Raw genomic sequence first — 21,525 nt, forward strand, 5'->3', positions numbered from 1 at the left:
TTAGTCCAAGGTGCATTGCATGGTGCCGTTGCCAGCGATATTATAGAAAGGAGATAGGAATCCAGACTGTCAACCTAATCGCGTTCACGTTGTCATGCAGTTGCTAAACTAATCGTCACGCAATCCCTTCTCAAAGTCAGTGTATATGTCGCGAAACGTCCACATTTTTTCTCGAACGTATGTAATGTCACGATTCCAGAGCTATACAATACTAGATAGCAAGTTAATTATCTCACATCCCGGAAAATATTTGTAATGTTGTACTTCTTGTTGACGAAATTCGTGCTAATGTTGTTTTTTTGATCTAGCGCCCAAAAGACTCCCATTCAGAACTTGAAGGAGAGCACGGTTCATTAACGTAGAATGGGAAACGTTTCCCATCTCCTCAAAACTATATCTGCAGTTGCGATATTGATCACAGCGACATTGATCTGCAGGGTGAACATGGTGAGATTGTAGACCCCTACATTGATAGTGCAGTTTGTTTAAGCGATTTTAGAGCCAACTAACTACGTTACATGCTGACATTGTCTTTGGTGTTATTGTGTGTGGCTACGCTTGCTTCCATAGAGAGCATTGCATTGTCGATTTGAGTTGCAACTGATTTCCACAACGATTTTCCATATTTCTACCAACCTTACCGACAAAATTAAACATTTGTTCACAAAAAAATATTCTCAAGTGTTATTTGACACTGTAAATTAAAGGACGTTTTTCCCCCCTTTAAATGGCATGCAGTCAATGATTTTATTGGAGCTGGGTGTCCCCTCCCCACACCAGGCAAATCTAACGCTCAGCACATTGTGACATTTTAATGATAACGACCTATAGAAATCCCCTATCACACAATTGGTTTCCATCCAATTGGCGACAGACTTTCATATGAATATTATAAAACCAGTGTGAAGAAAATGTGCATTTTCCCACCAGTGTTTTTCTCCACCAAACAGACTTGTGGATAAAAAGCAGTGCGTGATGACGAATTGCACACAAGTACTTTCACATGTACGAAATAAAAAAGTTCAATGTGTTCCCATCGCAATTTCAACTCTACCTCTGGTTGTCGTCACAAAAACTGATGCATTACTACTCTCCTACTCTGATCTTGGCACTTGTGCTCCAGCCAACAGTTTACAGATACATTGTGGGTAGGCTAGTCTACATGAGATTATCATAGATAAGAGCAGACTATTTGTGAAAACTGCAGTCAAGCATCGATAATGTCTTCACAATAAGACCCTCGATATTTATTGAAAAGGTGCATCAGGCTCACCACCCTTTTTTATTTTATTTCACCAGGTAGGTTAGTTGAGAACAATTTCTCATTTACAACTGCGACCTGGCCAAGATAAAGCATAGCAGTGTGAACACATGGAGTAAACAATAAACAAGTCAATAACACAGTAAAAAAAAAAAAAAGTCTATATACATTGTGTGCAAAAGGCATGACGTAGGCAATAAATAGGCCATAGGAGCGAATAATTACAATTTAGCAGATTAACACTGGAGTGATAAATCATCAGATGATCATGTGCAAGTAGAGATACTGGTGTGCAAAAGAGCAGAAAAATAAATAAAAACAGTAAGGGGATGAGGTAGGTAAATTGGGTGGGCTGTTTACAGATGGACTATGTACAGCTGCAGCGATTGGTTAGCTGCTCAGATAGCAGATGTTTAAAGTTGGTGAGGGAAATAAAAGTCTCCAACTTCAGCGATTTTTGCAATTCGTTCCAGTCACAGGCAGCAGAGAACTGGAAGGAAAGGCGGCCAAATTAGGTGTTGGCTTTTGGGATGATCAGTGAGATATACCTGCTGGAAGTTATTCATATTTAATCCGTAGCCTAATAATAAACGCCATGGTTTCCCTGAGTCTTAGTGTGAGGACCACACACACATTATCACATGACAAGTTTAACTTTGATATCATGGTTCTCAATGTTTGTGCATACAGGTGTTTCCACCAGCATTTCTCGCATAATTATTTTTACCCAACACAAAAACATCCCATGTCAAACAATCAAATTCTGTTGCCATTTATAAAATTTAAAGTTCTAGTTTCCATCACAGCTGTCATGATTTTTATATTTATTATGGTACAACTTTACTCGCATGACTTCAACTGAAGTATATTTTTTTAATGCCGATTCTGTTGCTAAATCTTTTTGATTTTTGCTAAATCTTTCTGATTGCTTCGGTTTGGTTTGTAAATGGTGTTCGTTGCAAGACGTAATGAATACACTCCCGGTATTCTTTGGGAATGAAAGCATTGTTGAATTCTTAATCAAAAAGGTTTCAAAACAGTTTATCACAATAGCACAGATGAATCATAATGATGAGGCACTGGCACCCATAGAGAATAATTTATTCACGAGAACATAACCGCAGTGTTCGATGAGTAAATCAGAGCTGGAACATCAGACCAGGAATGCACAATGGGACACCAGCTGTAATACAGAAAGGGACATAACACATTGCAGTATTGCAGCTATAACATTGACAAATTATTATAAAACCATCCACTCATGGTCCAAGAGGACTGCAGCATTCTTTTATCCTCCTTGTTAAGGTTAGCACCAAAAAACTTAGCTCAACAAATCATCGAGACCTTGTTTAGCAAATTCAAGGGCTTGTTCAGTAGGCAACAATGTTCTGAAACATTTTAGAAACATTTGCACTCTTACAGGACAAGTTGAACATTGACAAATGTTCTGATTTGAGCCTACAGAACACAACCGAGGTGTGCCAATGTGGGGCTGGCTGGGACAAAAGCCTGCACCCAATGCAGCCCTCCAGGACAAGGAGTGAAGAACACTGGCCTAATAGATAGATGAAATGATGCCTCATTGATTGCAAAATACTCACAGGGTTTTATTTGCCAGTTGGCCTAACACTTTCAAAAACGCCAGCTTCCCTCATGTTGTTGAACTCCTTTGTGGTGTCATATTGTTTGTAGAAATTGGCATAGGCCTGTTTCCTGGGCTCTGTTACACCGTACTGAGAAGACAAAGACAATATTACCTCATCAGAAGGAAGTATTTACTTATGAATACAAAAACATGCCCGTTGCTGACGATATCCATTCATTGTGATAAAGTCCATGATGGACTTTAACCATTCCATACTTCTCTCCCCAGGGCTTTTCCTACATAGAAAATGCTAAGGTGGCCGCCTTGCTGAAATCCCAGGCCGCCTTAAACAAAAACAAGATTGTCAGCTGACCTTGAAAGCTGCTGCAGCCACCAATGACAGAGCGAAGGCAATGGGCAAATGGAACCGCAGACGCTTCCCAAGGAGTCCTCGCATTGCAGGCTTAGCCAGAGACATTGTGGAATTCCTGGAATGTTCAGAAGAGAAATGACACATCATTTACTTGGTTTTAAGTACAACAATGCTGCTTCCAGAAATGTCCTTATGTCAAGAAATATATTGGTTGTACTTAAAGATCGTACATAAGTTGATTGTAATGAATTTGCTGTGTGGTGAAGTTTAATCAGGCATTTAGCTGCGTGACCAACACCCAAGTCACATTTGGATCAATCCCAAGTGGTAGCTAGCAGATTCCCCTTCAAAAGAAAGGACACCAATCGGATTGGCAATTCAGAAAAACATAATATCTCCATCTGAAGCTGGTGATGCTATTGACATTGGCCAATGTGATCCATATATATTGCATGTAAAATGCCTCTATTTAGAAATAGTCCATTAGAAGAAGTATGGCTAGCTATATCAGTCTAGCCAATGTGTGCTGGTACAGAATCAAGTGCTACCTTCGTTAACTACTGGCAGCTAGTTGTGTCAAAAGTTTACTTACCTACCTAGCTACTTAACTTAGTTTTAATGGTTCTCTGAAAATGTGACACTATCAATGTCATGACTCAAATGTAAAATGTAATGCTAACAAGCTCCTTAGCTTAGATAGCTAACGTAGGTCCATCTACCCTAGCGCTGTCGGCCGCTAATCTTTGTAAAGAAAAGAAAGTCAACATAATTACCTAAATGTTAGCTGCAATTGGCTAGATATATATCTGTGTATTCTGACAGTAAAACTACTACACCAACAACTGAAACATTGAATAGAGAACATATCGAGAGGTTAGCAAACTTAGCAACAAACTAACGGGTAACGTCGACAATTACAAATTGACCATGTAATGGAAAGAATCATAACATTTAAACAACTTTAAGTATATATTGTCTGTACATGTTTAATAGAAAGCGTTTGGTTTCACATTTACTGAATACTTACAAGAAGCACTCACGACCTTCACCAAAATGTGTTAGCGCACCTCTGATTCGTTGATCGTTCGGATTTATGCGGATGGAATATTTATTCTTCTTTAAATTTGTATTGGCGGATCGCAACCAACTGAAAGGCGCATACACCGCCACTTACTGTACTGGAGGTCGGTCGGTTTCCCTATTCATATTCATATATATGGTAGTGAGAGGAAGCCCACGGGCAAGTGGGAGAAGATGGAACGAGATGGATTTTGGCCTACATTCTGCAAATGTTCTCATTGATGAAACATTTGATCTCAATACAGTTTTCCGTTCCCAAATCAGATATATGCAGATGTATGCTAGAACGGGCCAATAGAATCTTGCTAACTCGTGCTTGGCTCTGCCCACCTCCTTGCTTGTTCTGCCCACTATGACTAATCTGTTCCCATTAGAAACGACAGGCTGTGGTCTATCTTGGTTTAGTTATGAAAATCTTTGACGTTGTGGCACAAAAGGAAAGGGAAAGAGTGATGGAAGGAATTGGTCTTGCGAAGGGACAATCTTGGTTTTTACGAGATACATTAATGGAAACAAAAATGTGCTTATTGGTTTTAATTCAAAGGTTAAGGTTAGGTTTAAAATCTAATTTTAAGAAGATTGTAGAAATATGCAGGGTTTATGACTTTGTGGCTGCTAGTGAAGACCGACAATCTTGCAGAAGGAATACTACGGGGAAAATCCAGGACTCGAGAAATATCCATGATGGAAGTATCCGCGCACAAGAATGATCATCAGAGATGCCCTAGTGATTCCTGCTTATATTCTTTATGGTGCAATAAACTAACATAAAATATATCAGTATACCTGATGATGACATTGCTCTTGCACATGTTTTTTACTGGCATCAATGACTCATGGTGTATAGACCATAGAGGTATAATACTAATTGGAGACTGTGTCCAAGATGTCTGACCTCGTCTTCAAGGTAATCTACTCACATTTGCATAGGCCGATTCATGGACCTTCTAAATCCGGGTTTCATCCTGTTTATACCTCAAACATCCCATGCGCACTAGCACTCGGTGCACACAGCGAGCAGCTAGCAGCTATGTAATCATCACATCATCCAAAAACATGGCAGATATTGGATGAATATATAATGTTAATATCGTCGGTGTGAGTGATGGGGGAAAAAAGTGGCCTCAGCGACAATTATTTGAATATTTCAATGGATGTTTTGTGCACAAAGCTGATGACTAAAGTGTCTTATTATGAATTTTAATATCTGACTTCTCTATGTGGCCGTTTATGGAAATTGAAGCAAAACTGTAAGTGCAGTCTAAACCGTGCTTCTGGACTGGAAACCTGGCCCCTTGGTATAGACCAGGCCCCCAGTGTCTGGTCTGGAGAGTGAAATCATGAGCTCTTGCTGGTCGGCTACTGCGTAGCAACCTAGCGGTGCTAAAAACCCTGTTCCGCCCTAGAAAGTATATGTAAATTACAATCGTCAGAATGGCCAAACCCCCCAAAATGACACGCATTTTGGGCAATTAAAAATAAAATATGATCAAGCTCGATTCACACAGTGAATAATTTTAAAGTTCGCTACAAATCGAGATATCTTTTAAAATAGTGATCCATTCTGGCTACTACATTTAGTCACACAGGACCACGTGCCAATCACAGACCAATCACGGTCTTGTGCCCTCATGCACACTTTTTGCACGTGTCGCTCAGGCAGGATGAAAATAACTACATCGACCATGAACCTTTGCTAGTTACGGCCACTTTCAACATGTTCCTTAGCAATTTTTTTTGGTGCCATTCAACCCCATTCAGCAATATGGCACGCTTCAAATTCAAATACTTCCAGCTTCATGCGCCATCAGCGCTATCACTAACTACTGGTTTTAATGTCTATCAGAGGCTGTTGAGGTGAGGACGGCATATAATACTGTCTGGGATGGAGTCAATGGAATGGCATCAACCACATGGAAACCACATGTTTGATATTTCGGATACCATTCCATTAACTCCATTCCAGCAATTATTATGAGCCGTCCTCCCCTCAGCAGCCTCCACTGATGTCTATGGTATAGATAGTGGAGACTAGTTGAACAATGAGTGGTGATTATTTTTGTAGACTGAGTCAAGTACTGTATACCTTCAACGTGAAGTTCCATCCTTAAATTACATTTCATAGATTAACTCAGACACTACACTGGTGGCAGAAGGTACCCAGCTAGCACATAACGTTCTGAGCTTGGTGAGAGCGTGGTTATCCTGTAGTTATTTTGCACACAACCTTCCCACAATGTTCTAGGAATGGTGCAGGATACCCAGCTAGCACATACTGAGAACCATATGTACTTCAGCATAAAGTTTCCTACAGGTTTCCTTATGGTTCTATTTAAAGTAATGTTCTCATTGTTCAGATAATGTTAAGAAACAATGTTCTTCTGTGGGAATTTCAGTACTTCAGTATAACAAAACAACAAATCCTTGCAAACTCCTGCACGTCATCTCTAGCTGACACCTTTGTTAACAGGGATTGTGTCAATTTAAAACTTGCGCAAGACAGTTTACAAAATTGTCAATTTAAAGAAATTTTGCCAATTTATTAATTACTACCTTTAGCTAAGATTAGATAGTTAATCCAGAGATTCTAACCTTTGCCTTGATTCATCAGTCTCGTCCAGATCAATATGACATTTATAGTTCTTTATGATAGCCACATTAGCAGCTAGATAGCATTTCATATTTTTTTTGGGGGGGGGGGGTAAATACAGGCAAATATATTGATAAAAGTCATCTTGTCCTAGAGACTTATATCAAAAGGTCATGCCAGTGTAAGCCTACACGAAACACAGCCCTTTAAGTGTTTCTAAAATCCCCTATGGAAAAATGAATGGTGGAAAAACAATTGGAACCATTTCCCTGCAAGACCGCTAGGTTTTATGGGTATTAAGACTCATACTGCGGTACTCTATAGGGCCTGGCTTTTTGTGCGAGTTCTACCCCGCGTTTCGATCAACCCACCTTGAGGCCAACCTGAGAACAAACTGGCCTGAGGTTTCCTGGCTGTTCCTGTCCCCAATCCACCTGGTCATGCTACTGATCCCATGCTGCTGTTCTGTCTGCAGCTGGACCCCTGACCTGACTTTACTGGGCATGCTACCTTGCTGAAAAGTCATATGACTTTAGAATCTTCAAGTGTTGTAAGTTTTTTGTTCTGTTGTCATTCATCCAGCATGGATGACTCCTATTGACAAAGTATTGGCTCCATCGAAATTCTCGGACACAAAATCCCAATGTGCCAATGGCTTATTAACAGTGCTGTCACAATGCATATGATGTAGGCCTATGCATTTGTAGGCCAATTAGCTAGCACATTTGGTTCCTTGGAGATTTGGAGATGTTTTTGGTTTTCCATTGGTTCTGGGAACGAAGCCATATGTTTCCTGACCGGTAAAACTGAACGTTTTTTAAATGTTCTGAGAACAGAAGTGAAAATCTTGCCTGTTCTGGGAACGTACATTTTTAGATTGCAGGGAGGTTCTGATAACATTTCACTATGGTTCCCTGAAAGTTGTCCTGGAAGGTTTTATTAACGTTCTGAGAATGAAAATTATAGGTTATTTGAAGGTAATTAAATAATGTTCAGAGGACATTCTCCAAATTTTATGAGTGTTTTCAATTACATTTAAAGGTTATTTGGAGGTTTTTTAACTTCTTATGGATGGCGGGGCAGTATTGAGTAGCTTGGATGAATAAGGTGCCCAGAGTAAACTGCCTGCTACTCAGGCCCAGAAGCTAAAATATGCATATTATTAGTAGATTTGGATAGAAAACACTCTGAAGTTTCTAAAACTTTTTGAATGATGTCTGTGAGTATAACAGAACTCATATGGCAGGGCAAAAACCTGAGAAAAAATCCAACCAGGAAGTGGGACTGAGGTTTGTATTTGGCTATCCAAGAAACAGTGTAAATTTGGTCCGATTGCAGTTCCCAAGGCTTCCACTAGATGTCAACAGTCTTTAGAACCTTGTTTCAGGCTTCTACTGTGAAGGGGGAGCGAATAAGAGCTGTTTGACTAAGAGGTCTGGCAGAATGCCATGAGCTAAATCATGCGCACGGCCGTGAGAGCGAGCAGCGTTCCTTTTCATTTCTAAAGACAAAGGAATTGTCCGGTTGAAACATTATTGAAGATTTAAATGTTAAAAACATCCTAAAGATTGATTCTATACATCGTTTGACATGTTTTTAAGAACTGTAATATAACTTTTTTTTCTGGACTAAGTGCCTGCGCCTCGTGAATTTGGATTTGTGAACTAAACGCGCGAACAAAAAGTAGGTATTTGGACATAAATGATGGACTTTATCAAACAAAACAAACATTTATTGTGGAACTGGGATTCCTGGGAGTGCATTCCGATGAAGATCATCAAAGGTAAGTGAATATTTACAATGCTATTTCTGACTTCTGTTGACTCCACAACATTGCGGGTATCTGTGTGACTTGTTTTGGTTGCCTGAGCGCTGTATTCAGATTATTAAAGCTTTTTTGAAATCTGACACAGCGGTTGCATTAAGGAGAAGTATATCTTTAATTCCATGCATAACACTTGTATTTTGATCAACATTTATAATGAGTATTTCTGTAAATTGATGTGGATCTCTGCAAAATCACTGGGTGTTTTGGAAGCAAAACATTACTGAACATAACGCGCCAATGTAAACTGAGATTTTTGGATATAAATATTAACTTTATCGAACAAAACATACATGTATTGTGTAACATGAAGTCCTACTAGTATCATCTGATGAAGAACATCAAAGGTTAGTGATTAATTTGATCTCTATTTCTGCTTTTTGTGACTCCTCTCTTTGGCTGGAAAAATGGCTGTGTTTTTCTGTGACTTGGCGCTGACCTAACATAATCGCATGGTATGCTTTTAGTCGTAAGCCTTTTTAAAATCGGACACTGTGGTGGGATTAACAACAACTGTATCTTAAAATGGTGTATAATACTTGTATGTTTGAGGAATTTTAATATTGAGATTTCTTTTGTTTGAATTTGCGCCCTGCACTTTCACTGGCTGGTGTCAAATCGATCCGTTAACGGGATTTCAGCCCATCTCATCCCTAAGAAGTTTTAATAACCTTTACTGAATGTTTCAATAAGACTTTAATAACTGTGGTATCCTATGGAACGCCGTTGGGTCTTTGCGTGTCAAAAGATACACGTCAAATAACACTCTTTGACGTGTCAAATAACACTATTTGATGCGTCAAATAACAATATGTAAACTATATGCAAATGTTGGCCATTCACTATATGAAAAACTTCTCATTCATCATCACCAACAAACGACTAAGTTTATTACGTTTGCAATCGCAACAAATAATCTGCTCAGACCCCAACCAAGGAGCATCAAAAGTCGTGCTATAAATTCTCAAGACAACACAAAAATTCCTTGATGCCCTTCCAGACTCCTTCTGCCTACCCAAGGACGTCAGAGGACAAAAATCAGTTAACCACCTAACTGAGGAACTCAATTAACCTTGCGCAATACCCAGATGCAGTTGCACCCCTAAAAACGAAAAACATTTGTCAAGAAACTAGCTCCCTGGTATACAGAAAATACCCGAGCTTTGAAGCAAGCTTCCAGAAAATTGGAACGGAAATGGCGCCACACCAAACTGGAAGTCTTCCACTAGCTTGGAAAGACAGTACCGTGCAGTACCGAAGAGCCCTCACTGCTGCTCGATCATCCTACTTTTCCAACTTAATTGAGGAAAATAAGAACAATCCAAAATTTCTTTTTGATACTGTTGCAAAGCTAACTAAAAAGCAGCATTCCCCAAGAGAGGATGGCTTTCACTTCAGCAGTAATAAATTCATGAACTTCTTGAGGAAAATATCATGATCATTAGAAAGCAAATTATGGACTCCTCTTTAAATCTGCGTATTCCTCAAAGCTCAATTGTCCTGAGTCTGCACAACTCTGCCAGGACCTAGGATCAAGGGAGACACTCAAGTGTTTTAGTACTATATCTCTTGACACAATGATGAAAATAATCATGGCCTCTAAACCTTCTAGCTGCATACTGGATCCTATTCCTACTAAACTACTGAAAGAGCTGCTTCCTGTGCTTGGCCGTCATATGTTAACAAATAAACGGCTCTCTATCCACCGGATGTGTACCAAACCACAAAAGTGGCAGTAATAAAGCCTCTCTTGAAAAAGCCAAACCTTGACCCGGAAAATATAAAAAACTATCGGCCTATATCGAATCTTCCATTCCTCTCAAAAAAATTTGAAAAAGCTGTTGCGCAGCAACTCACTGCATTCCTGAATACAAATACAAAATGTATACGAAATGCTTCAGTTCTGGTTTTAGACCCCATCATAGCACTGAGACTGCACTTGTGAAGGTGGTAAATGACCTTTTAATGGCGTCAGACCGAGGCTCTGCATCTGTCCTCGTGCTACTAGACCTTAGTGCTGCCTTTGACACCATCGATCACCACATTCTTTTGGAGAGACTGGAAACCCAAATTGGTCTACACGGACAAGTTCTGGCCTGGTTTAGATCTTACCTGTCGGAAAGATATCAGTTTGTCTCTGTGAATGGTTTGTCCTCTGACAATCAACTGTACATTTCGGTGTCCTCAAGGTTCCGTTTTAGGACCACTATTGTTTTCATTATATATTTTACCGTGGGATGTTATTCGAAAACATAATGTTAACTTTCACTGCTATGCGGATGACACACAGCTGTACATTTCAATGAAACATGGTGAAGCCTCAAAATTGCCCTCGCTAGAAGCCTGTGTTTCAGACATAAGAAGTGGATGGCTGCAAACTTTCTACTTTTAAACTCGGACAAAACAGAGATGCTTGTTCTAGGTCCCAAGAAACAAAGAGATCTTCTGTTAAATCTGACAATTAATCTTGATGGTTGTAAAGTCGTCTCAAATAAAACTGTGAAGGACCTCGGCGTTACTCTTGACCCTGATCTCTCTTTTGACGAACATATCCAGACTGGTTCAAGGACAGCTTTTTTCATCTACGTAACATTGCAAAAATCAGAAAATTTCTGTCCAAAAATGATGCAGAAAAATTATTCCATGCATTTGTTACTTCTAGGTTAGACTACTGCAATGCTCTACTCCGGCTACCCGGATAAAGCACTAAATAAACTTCAGTAGTGCAAATACGGCTGCTAGAATCCTGACTAGAACCAAGAAATTTGATCATATTACTCCAGTGCTAGCCTCCCTACACTGGCTTCCTGTTAAGGCAAGGGCTGATTTCAAGGTTTTACTGTTAACCTATAAAGCGTTACATGGGCTTGCTCCTACCTATCTTTCCGAGTTGGTCCTGCCGTACATACCTACACGTACGCTACGGTCACAAGACGCAGGCCTCCTAATTGTCCCTAGAATTTCTAAGCAAACAGCGGGAGGCAGGGCTTTCTCCTATAGATCTCCATTTTTATGGAATAGTCTGCCTACCCATGTGAGAGACGCAGACTCGTTCTCAACCTTTAAGTCTTTACTGAAGACTTATCTCTTCAGTAGGTCATATGATTAGTGGTAGTCTGGCCCAGGAGGTGAAGGTGAACGGAAAGGCTCTGGAGCAACGAACCGCCCTTGCTGTCTCTGCCTGGCCGGTTCCCCTCTCTCCACTGGGATTCTCTGCCCCTAACCCTATTACAGGGGCTGAGTTCTGGCTTACTGGTGCTCTTTCATGCCGTCCTAGGAGGGGTGCGTCACTTGAGTGGGTTGAGTTACTGACGTGATCTTCCTGTCTGGGTTGGCCCCCCCCCTTGGTTTGTGCTGTGGTGGAGATCTTTTGTGGGCTATACTCGGCCTTGTCTCAGGATTGTAAGTTGGTGGTTGAAGATATCCCTCTAGTGGTGTGGGGGCTGTGCTTTGGCAGAGTGGGTGGGTTATATCCTTCCTGTTTGGCCCTGTCCGGGGTATCATCGGATGGGGCCACAGTGTCTCCTGACCCCTCCTGTCTCAGCCTCCAGTATTTATGCTGCAGTAGTTTAATGTGTCGGGGGGTAGGGTCAGTTGGTTATACCTGGAGTACTTCTCCTATCTTATCCAGTTCCTGTGTGAATTTAAGTATGCTCTCTCTAATTCTCTCGTTCTCTCTTCTTTCTCTCTCTCGGAGAACCTGAGCCCTAAGACCATACGTCACGGCAAACCGGGCATGATGACTCCTTGCTGTCCCCAGTCCACCTGGCCTTGCTGCTGTTCCAGTTTCAACTGTCTGCCTGCTGTTATGGAACCCCTACCCTGTTCAACTCTTAATGATCGGCTATGAAAAGCCAACTGACTTTTATTCCTGATTATTATTTGACCATGCTTGTCATTTATGAACATTTTGAAAATCTTGGCTTCTCTAATTCTCTCCTTACCTCTCTTCTTTTCATCTCGAGGACCGGAGCCCTGACCATACGTCAGGACCGGGCATGATGACTCCTTGCTGTCCCCAGTCCGCCTGCTGCTGTTCGAGTTTTCAACTGTTCTGCCTGCGGTTATGGAACCCCTACCTGTCCCAGACCTGCTGTTTTCAATCTTAATGATCGGCTATGAAAAAGCCAAATGACATTTATTCCTGATTATTATTTGACCATGCTTGTCATTTATGAACATTTTGAAAATCTTGGCTCTCTCTAATTCCCTCCTTCCTCTCTCTTCTCTCTCTCGGAGGACCTGAGCCCTGGGACCGTGCGTCGGGGCTGCTGGGCCTGATGGCTCCTTGCTGTCCCCGTCCACCTGGCCTTGCTGCTATTCCAGTTTCAGCTGTTCTGCCTGCGGTTATGGAACCGCCACCTGTCCCGACCTGCTATTTCAACTCTTGAATGATCGGCTATGAAAAGCCAACTGAAAATATTCATGATTATTATTTGACATGCTTGTCACTTATGAACATTTGAACATCTTGGCATAGTTCTGTTATAATCTCCACCCAGCACAGCCAGAAGAGGACTGGCCACCCCTCATAGCCTGGTTCCTCTCTAGGTTTCTCCTAGGTTTTGGCCTTTCTAGGGAGTTTTTCCTAGCCACTGTGCTTCTACACCTGCATTGCTTGCTGTTTGGGGTTTTAGGCTGCGGTGTCTGTACAGCACTTCGAGATATTAGCTGATGTACGAAGGGCTATATAAAATAAACTTGATTTGATTTGATGTCGAACCTTGAAAACATGAGACCGCTTTTTAAGTTTTGCCAGCCAAGTGCAACCACCTTTACAACCACTCCAGGAGGATCGGGTGGTTCAAAGGTAGGATTAATTCTGGTAGGTTAGGTAATACTTGGCAAAAGTCAACATTAACTGGCACAACTACCTAGTAACGTTAGCTTGCTAATGATTGCAACAGCTACCGTGGTGTGTGCAAGAATGGGCGGCGTCAATTATGCTGAGTGTCATTATTATAATTTTTATAACATTTGCACATGTCAGATTTCAATCATTCAGGGACGGAATAATGCTGGAATCCAAAGGCGGCAAACCGGGAGAAGCAGGTTGATAACTATGAGGGTTTGCCTGATCGCTGACCCTACCATCCGGCAGCTGAACAGGATAGGTACATTTRCCCTATATCCATGTAGTACATGAGGCACAGTGCGATGCACAGTGCTTGCTTTGTAAGTAAGCTAGGTGTGAATCTATCTTGTGATTAAACATAGACTTATTGTAGGTTATTTTACTGATTTAAAGATCATGGACTGAATCCCTGTTTTATATTAGGATACTTTTTATTAGATTTAAATAATGTTTCCATATCTCAGTATCTTTAGAGTATCCTGTGAGGCAGATTAAAGTGCCCTATTGTCAGGAGGGGTGCAGCTTCATGAAGGTTTTGGGGGAAACATTCCCCCAGATGAATCCAAATGTAGAGGCCTTTAAGACAGACAGGAGGCTCGTTCCCCTACAAAAAAAGGATTGTTGTCAAGACAATGGAGGACAGAGATGGTGTGGTTGAATTGGTGACTCAACAATTTGTCCAAGGGAGCATGCAGGTGGCCTTGGAGCAGTAAGTCAACTCTGTTATAAATCTGTGAAGTACTTGTCATTACCTCCTCTAACATAAGTATTTTTAATCAGTCCACTCCCCTAAATCAATACACATCACTATATTGTCCTTAACACTTATTTTAAATATACATACTGTCTCTAAAACATAACAGGTTCAAATATCGTCTCAACTCTCTTGGGCTGCTCGAAGCATTGGGGAACAACCCGGACAACCTCCGAGCACTTTTTGTGGACTCCATATAGCCTCCCACTGCCAGGGACCTGCGGGACCTGTTTAAAGTAACCTATTTCATACCTAGCGGTAACCGGCGGTGTTTGGAGAACGACACCATCTGCCACTGGTTCAACTGGCTGGCTGAGGTGCAAGGTAAATTTTACATTTACATTTAAGTCATTTAGCAGACGCTCTTATCCAGAGCGACTTACAAGTTGGTGCATTCACCTTATGATATCCAGTGGAACAACCACTTTACAATAGTGCATCTAACTCTTTTAAGGGGGGGGGGGTTAGAAGGATTACTTTATCCTATCCTAGGTATTCCTTAAAGAGGTGGTGTTTCCGGAAGGTGGTGATTGACTCCGCTGACCTGGCGTCGTGAGGGAGTTTGTTCCACCATTGGGGTGCCAGAGCAGCGAACAGTTTTGACTGGGCTGAGCGGGAGCTGTACTTCCTCAGAGGTAGGGAGGCGAGCAGGCCAGAGATGAATGAACGCAGTGCCCTTGTTTGGTTGTAGGGCCTGATCAGAGCCTGAAGGTACGGAGGTGCCGTTCCCCTCACAGCTCCGTAGGCAAACACCATGGTCTTGTAGCGGATGCGAGCTTCAACTGGAAGCCAGTGGAGAGAGCGGAGGAGCGGGGTGACGTGAGAGAACTTGGGAAGGTTGAACACCAGACGGGCTGCGGCGTTCTGGATGAGTTGTAGGGGTTTAATGGCACAGGCATGGAGCCCAGCCAACAGCGAGTTGCAGTAYTCCAGACGGGAGATGACAAGTGCCTGGATTAGGACCTGCGCCGCTTCCTGTGTGAGGCAGGGTCGTACTCTGCGAATGTTGTAGAGCATGAACCTACAGGAACGGGTCACCGCCTTAAATAGTTCAAGTTTATCAGTAACTGCATATTATTCCATTTTGTGATTTAAATGTGTATTTTAAATGTTTTACTGTGTACTCCTCAGGTGGAGAATGTCCTCCTCTAACAGTGGCGATGGTGTTGGAGTTTGCTACTGGGGCAACGGCGGTGCCACCCCTTGGGTTTGAGGACACCCCGACCATCGAATTCCCCCACACAGCGCGAGGGCGTCTCGCTGGGCAGCAGAATAAAAAGTACCCAGAGGCAAACACGTGTGCTGTGAGACTAAGGCTCCCTCTTCATAGCACCTACAATGCCTTTAGGGAATTCATGACCTCCGGTATTGTGAATTCCCCACATTTCGGTGTTGCATAAAAACATTTTTACGATACATAATTGTATCTAGTAGCACTAAACTACAGTAGCAATTGAGTGTTTGAAAATGTAACTGCACATCAACATTTAAGCATTATCTACTTACATCTGTATTGTTTGTACAGTGCATTCGGAACGTATTCAGACCCCTTGACTTTTTCCACATTTTATTACGTTACAGCCTTACTCAAAAATGGATACACATTCCCCCCCCTCATCAATCTACACACAATACCCCATAATGAGAAAGCAAAAACAGGTTGACATTTTTGCAAATGTATAAAAAGATGAAATATTACATTTATGACCCTTTACTCAGTATTTTGTTGAAGCACCTTTGGCAGCGGTTACACCATAGAGTCTTCTTGGGTATGACCCTACATTTTTATTTATTTAATACATTTTAGAATAAGGCTCTAATGTAACAACATTTTAAAAAAAGTCAAGGGGTCTGAATACTTTCCAAATGCACTGTATTTCCATATTGGCTGTTATTGTTCACTTAATGATCATTAAAATGAAATTATACAATCCATATTGCTTGTCTTGGTGTTAAGGTTTAGTTTTTTTAGAAACACTTTACTGACACTTCACTAATAACCAATATCGTTGCTGATATTGACTGAAGTACTGCTGCCATATTGCAGCCAACTCATCTAAATCTGATAATTTGATGTCCTACATTAAGAACAAATTAACTTCAGCCATTATCATTTAATTAGAACTACATGAAATAAGGCTTCCCATCCATTGCATTAAGTGACAGCTCCACGTCTGGGAACTGCACCTTCGTAGTGACTTATCGAATTTCAAATGCATTGATCTAAGAACTAGATCCATTAGTCCTAGGCTCTCCAACCCTGTTCCTGGAGAGCTACCCTCCTGTAGTTTTTCAATCCAAACTCAGTTGTAACTAACCTCATTAACTTATTAAGCAGGTAATTATTAAAATCAGGTGCACTAGATTAGGGTCAGAGTGAACCTACAAGACAGTAGCTCTCCAGGAACAAGGTTAGGAGCCCTGCACTAGTCCATCTTCAACCACATCATTTGAGCTGTCACAATGTGTCAAAAATATTATGTTACTAACCGCAATAGGTTGCTGTTAATCACAATTATATAAAATGTAACGGGGGCGAACCACTATCTTCATAGTTTATTTTTTTAACTATAGGGCGTTCTCCACACAATTATTTATTTTAACAAGTTATAAAAGTCCCGATTGGGCATTACAAAAATGTAAGTTCTGTTTTAATAATGTCCATTCAGAATGTTCTGTTGTCCTCCCACAGCAGGCGCGCTCTGAAGGCTCCAAACCAGTGCTTGCAGTAGGCCTCTCCTGGGTCGTGTTGTACTGAGTGGAAGTCAAATATTGTGTCAGCAGATGGACTGCTGTGCTAAAGCGCCATAGAGCAAAATACAATAACCATAGGCCGTATATCTTAACAGTACCTGACTCTCTCCAAATATGACCAGACAGAAGTACTTGGGAAGTACTTAACAAAAGTTAAGGCCACCTGTGTCCAAACTCTGGTCCCCATCCGTTTAGAGTTGAAGATGTCTATCGTACCTTTCTAGAGACCAAATCATACAGTGTGTGAAAGAGGGGGAATGTTAGTATTATGAAATGTATAATAGTATTATAAAAATGAACTGATTCAAAGMAARGAGTGGCGCTGAAYATATAGCGTCCAATCCCTCATCCCAGTAGGGGAGTATCAGGGGTGTATGTAGTAAGTCAGGTTGGAGTAGGAACGAGTGGCGCTGAAGATATAACTGCCATAACCCTCTGTAGATTGTRAACTCCCAGGCTGCCTCTGGGGCCTTCCAATGGAATTATTGTCCGCAACAGTTCCATCTGTGTGTTGCTGATGGTGAACTGGATTTGTGGCACAATCACCCATTCCGACCAATAAAGAGCTGCGGTGCCAGTGGTTGGGGGAGCTGAGGTGGTGGTTGGAGGAGCTGAGGTGGTGGCTTGAGAGCTGATGGTGGTTGAATTTGGGGTAAACAAATCCCTTACTGCTGTCAGATTGGCCCTCTGCATTGCCAGGGAACCCGAGACGAACAACTGCAGAGGTGACTGTCATTGTTCAGTCCTCAGTCCATGGTGGTTCCACTGACTGGCAAACACAGCAAGATCTCTGTTCACCTGTGGCAGGAACACAAAGTGCAGTTTACACAGGTGCACCTCATTGTTGATGTCGATGATCTGCTCCGTCTCCAAGAAGGTGAACAGGTCATGGTAAATGTTGGAGACTCCATGCCAGACYTCCCCCCACAGCCGCTCTATCCTCTGGTTGTGAGTGCTCCTTCCTCTGAGGGCACTTRCCCTCTCACCACCCCTGAACTGCTCCATGAAGTCACAGATATGGTTGTTTTCACCACCCGGTCACATCTCACCCGGGATGGTACTCCGTAGCTGGTGATGGCTGCTTCGAATGACTCCATGACTGTGGCACTCTTGTTGTTGTCAGAGGCCTTCAGAAACACTACAAGTCTGCTGTAACCATCCACAGCACCATGGATAACAATCCTCCACCTTAAAAACAAGATACGTTTGTTTTACAAAACCTTTTTTTCTCTTATAGTGACGCCATTCTGTTTTTATTGATATCAGCTCTTTGATCCTCTCATCCAGCTGAGTGTCTGACAACAGTGAGTAGGACCTGAAAAGCTGAAAATGACTAAATACAAAAATAACACAAAAAGATACATCAATCAGGAATGTGATCAAATCTAGAGATCTCCCTCTTCTGTTACAATTTCTTTATTCAATTACAATAACTTACCTCATGCGCCCCTGGCCCACAGAGTGCGACACATTGAGAACATCTGCCATTTGTCTGATGGTCATATGACAATCTATGAGGAACTCAAGCTGCTCCTTGGTGATGTGATACCGCCTTCCCWCCAAAGGCGCTTGATAGGATACTGAAATAAAAAATACAATAGATTATTAATTACAAAACACACTCCTAAAAACTTTAGGTTAAAAGACTATAAGATCACCATATAGAATATAGGAACAGCATTATAGGCCAACCAAATGTTTTTTTCATTGATTGACTTGACACTGTCATGGTCGATTGTAGAATTAACGGACCAAGGCGCAGCGTGTGTAGAGTTCCACATGTTTAATTAAAGAAACTCACCAAAACAATACAGAACAAAAACGTGAAGTCAAATGCAGTGCACACTGGCAACTACACACAAACAAGATCCCACAAAAACCCAGTGGAAAAGGCTGCCTAAATATGATCCCCAATCAGAGACAACGATAAACAGCTGCCTCTGATTGGGAACCATACCAGGCCAACATAGACAAATAATAACCTAGATAACCCACCCTAGTCACACCCTGACCTAACCAACATAGAGAATAAAAGGATCTCTATGTTCAGGGCGTGACAGACACAGGAGACTTAACACAGGACAAGTAAAATTAGACAATCTCAGCCTTTACCACTCATGCCGTACAAAAAAAAAATGATACAATGTTGGATGTCATTTGCCTCTTGTAGGAACTCCTCTGCAACAGCAATTAGATTGCTGGCCATCTCTTCATCAATCAAATGACCGCTTGCCCACCGAAGGCTCCGCAACATGGTCTCTAGCCTGAACAATAGACTGCAGACCCGACGGGTCCCGTGACATTTTATCTCTATGTAGTTAACAACCCCTAAAGTGTTCTCTTGTCTAAACTGTGCCAACTGAGCCTCCGACCTATGAAGACAACCATGCATTGACAGGCGATGCAATTTTAACTAACGTACTTTAGCTACAATCTAGCTAAAAAAAAGTATCTTCATTCAACATCGCTAGCTAACGTTACTGTACAGCAGTAACTAGTTAATGTTTTATAGATTCCATAGTTAACGTTAGATTATGAACAATTAACGTTAGCTAGCTATCTTGAGTTCAGTTAAATATCAATGGCAGGCAGATCTAACGTTTGCTAGCTAACGCCGTTGGTAGTTAGGTAACGTTAGTGTTATATTATGTAGTTACTTTTTTTTGCAGCTGTTACATCACTCACTCTCAACACCTACGTTAGATAGATAGCTAACATTAAGTTAACGTTACCTGGCTATTGGTGGTTGAAGTCCATCTCTTCTGTCCGTGAGCAGCATTCTGGTGCAATCAGAGATGGTAGATTTACAATTTTCGAGAAATTAAGACACCATTGTTAACTAGCTAGCTAATTTTACCTCAGAAGAACAGAAGTTGAGTGAACGTCATTCATCAGGACTTGGGCGGAGTCCAAAAACGACCTTTATGCAAATGTTATCATCAGTGACAAAATCTATGACTCATAGCATACGTATCGGTGAATCGTTGTGACATATGAAATGCGAGTGAGAGTGAAATCAATGTGTAATAACTACGTACAAAATTAATGAACGTGTTAAAATATTATGTGACGTGGAGTCATATTCAGGTCCTGATTGGTAAAGAAGCTTATTTGACGTGTCAAATTGTGTTATTTGACGTGTATCTTTTTGACACGCAAAGACCCAAACGGGGTTCCATAGTATCCCGCCCGGGAGGTCTACCCCGGGGAGTTGGTGATAGAGGTGCCGCGACGTTGGCTCCCTCGGCTGGGAGTACAGACGCTGTACCCCGACGCTGATGGCCCCAAGTAGAGGTAATTAGGGGAGAGTGCCAACCAGCCGTGCATACCACATAAAGGGAGCACCATGGCACCCACAAAGAGGACAGAGAGAGAGGCAAGGAGTGAGCCTACGGAAGGGAACGAAGCTCACAGAGCCGAATCTGAGAAGGGCTGAGCCAAACTTAAGTTATTTTGATATGTTTCTTTTGTTCCCTAGTGAAGTTGTGTTTCCTGACTAGAACCTCCCTGTCTCTGTGTTCATCTCTGCACGCTCAACCCAACACCCCATGGTTTACCACATAACACTTGTTTGGGTTAACCGTTTTGAACTCGAAGCACAGATAAGACACATGGAAATTAATTTGCTGAGGCATTAATCATGAAAACACTTTTATTTATTTATTGTGGCACAGTGTCAGTGAGATTCGACCTGATCTTCTGTTCTCTATCCATTACATTTTGTCCACTGTGCCACCAGGATGGATCTAGCATGCCATGTTTTTTTAAACTCATACAAAGCAGTTCATTTTAGTCTATTCTAACAGACCACATTTCAAAAGCAAACAAGCACTAATTAAGATCAGTTGCGGCCAATTAGTGGGCACAGCCAACACCTGAACACACTTAGCAAGATAGAGGAAAGAGTTTTATTGACGCTGAGAACGGAATGTTTAGGATTTTAAATAACATTCTTAGATGTTCTTTGAACATTTGAAGTTTTGTATTTTCAATGGAAAGTTTTAATGTTTAAATAAACCATGAGAAAACCTGCAGAAAATGTTATGCTGAAGTACTGAAATTCCCACAGAATATTTTTTTCTTTCTTAAAGGTCCCTCGCATTCTTCCTATTTCCCCAAATAAAAATAGCTTTTGAATGAACAAACATCACCCATAATATTTTTCCACTATTTTAATGCTCAGAATTTAAGACATTTGACCTTTTTTCCTGTCACGCCCTGACCATAGAGAGCTTTTTATTCTCTATGTTGGTTAGGTCAGGGTGTGACTAGGGTGGGTTAGCTAGGTGAATATATATATCTATGTTGGCCTGGTATGGTTCCCAATCAGAGGCAGCTGTTTATCGTTGTCTCTGATTGGGGATCATATTTAGGCAGCCATTTCCCCATTGTGCTTTGTGGGATCTTGTCTATGTATAGTTGCCTGCGAGCACTTCATTAACGTTTCG

General features: G+C 41.5%; 1 protein-coding gene across 2 annotated transcripts; it reads right to left on the minus strand.

Moving 5' to 3' along the window:
* Positions 1-2,344: 2,344 nt before the first annotated feature.
* On the minus strand, positions 2,345-20,514 carry LOC112067724 (cytochrome c oxidase subunit 6C-1-like). Of its 2 annotated transcripts, none has more exons than XM_023983630.1 (5): positions 19,810-20,514; positions 18,516-18,657; positions 3,220-3,334; positions 2,863-2,994; positions 2,345-2,444 (listed from the first exon to the last, which is right to left on the minus strand). In XM_023983630.1, exons 2-4 carry the CDS (start codon positions 18,578-18,580, stop codon positions 2,869-2,871), a joined length of 306 nt encoding a protein of 101 aa, XP_023839398.1. In that variant the 5' UTR covers positions 18,581-18,657; positions 19,810-20,514; the 3' UTR covers positions 2,345-2,444; positions 2,863-2,868. The 2 variants fall into 2 exon arrangements, 1 of the variants encoding a protein (XP_023839398.1); XR_011475073.1 differs by lacking the exons at positions 2,345-2,444; positions 2,863-2,994; positions 3,220-3,334 and adding exons at positions 16,865-17,077; positions 17,241-17,297; positions 18,127-18,265.
* Between the last annotated feature and the right edge of the window lie 1,011 nt (positions 20,515-21,525).

Source organism: Salvelinus sp. IW2-2015, linkage group LG1 (genome assembly GCF_002910315.2).
Source record: "Salvelinus sp. IW2-2015 linkage group LG1, ASM291031v2, whole genome shotgun sequence".
Lineage (NCBI taxonomy): Eukaryota > Metazoa > Chordata > Actinopteri > Salmoniformes > Salmonidae > Salvelinus > Salvelinus sp. IW2-2015.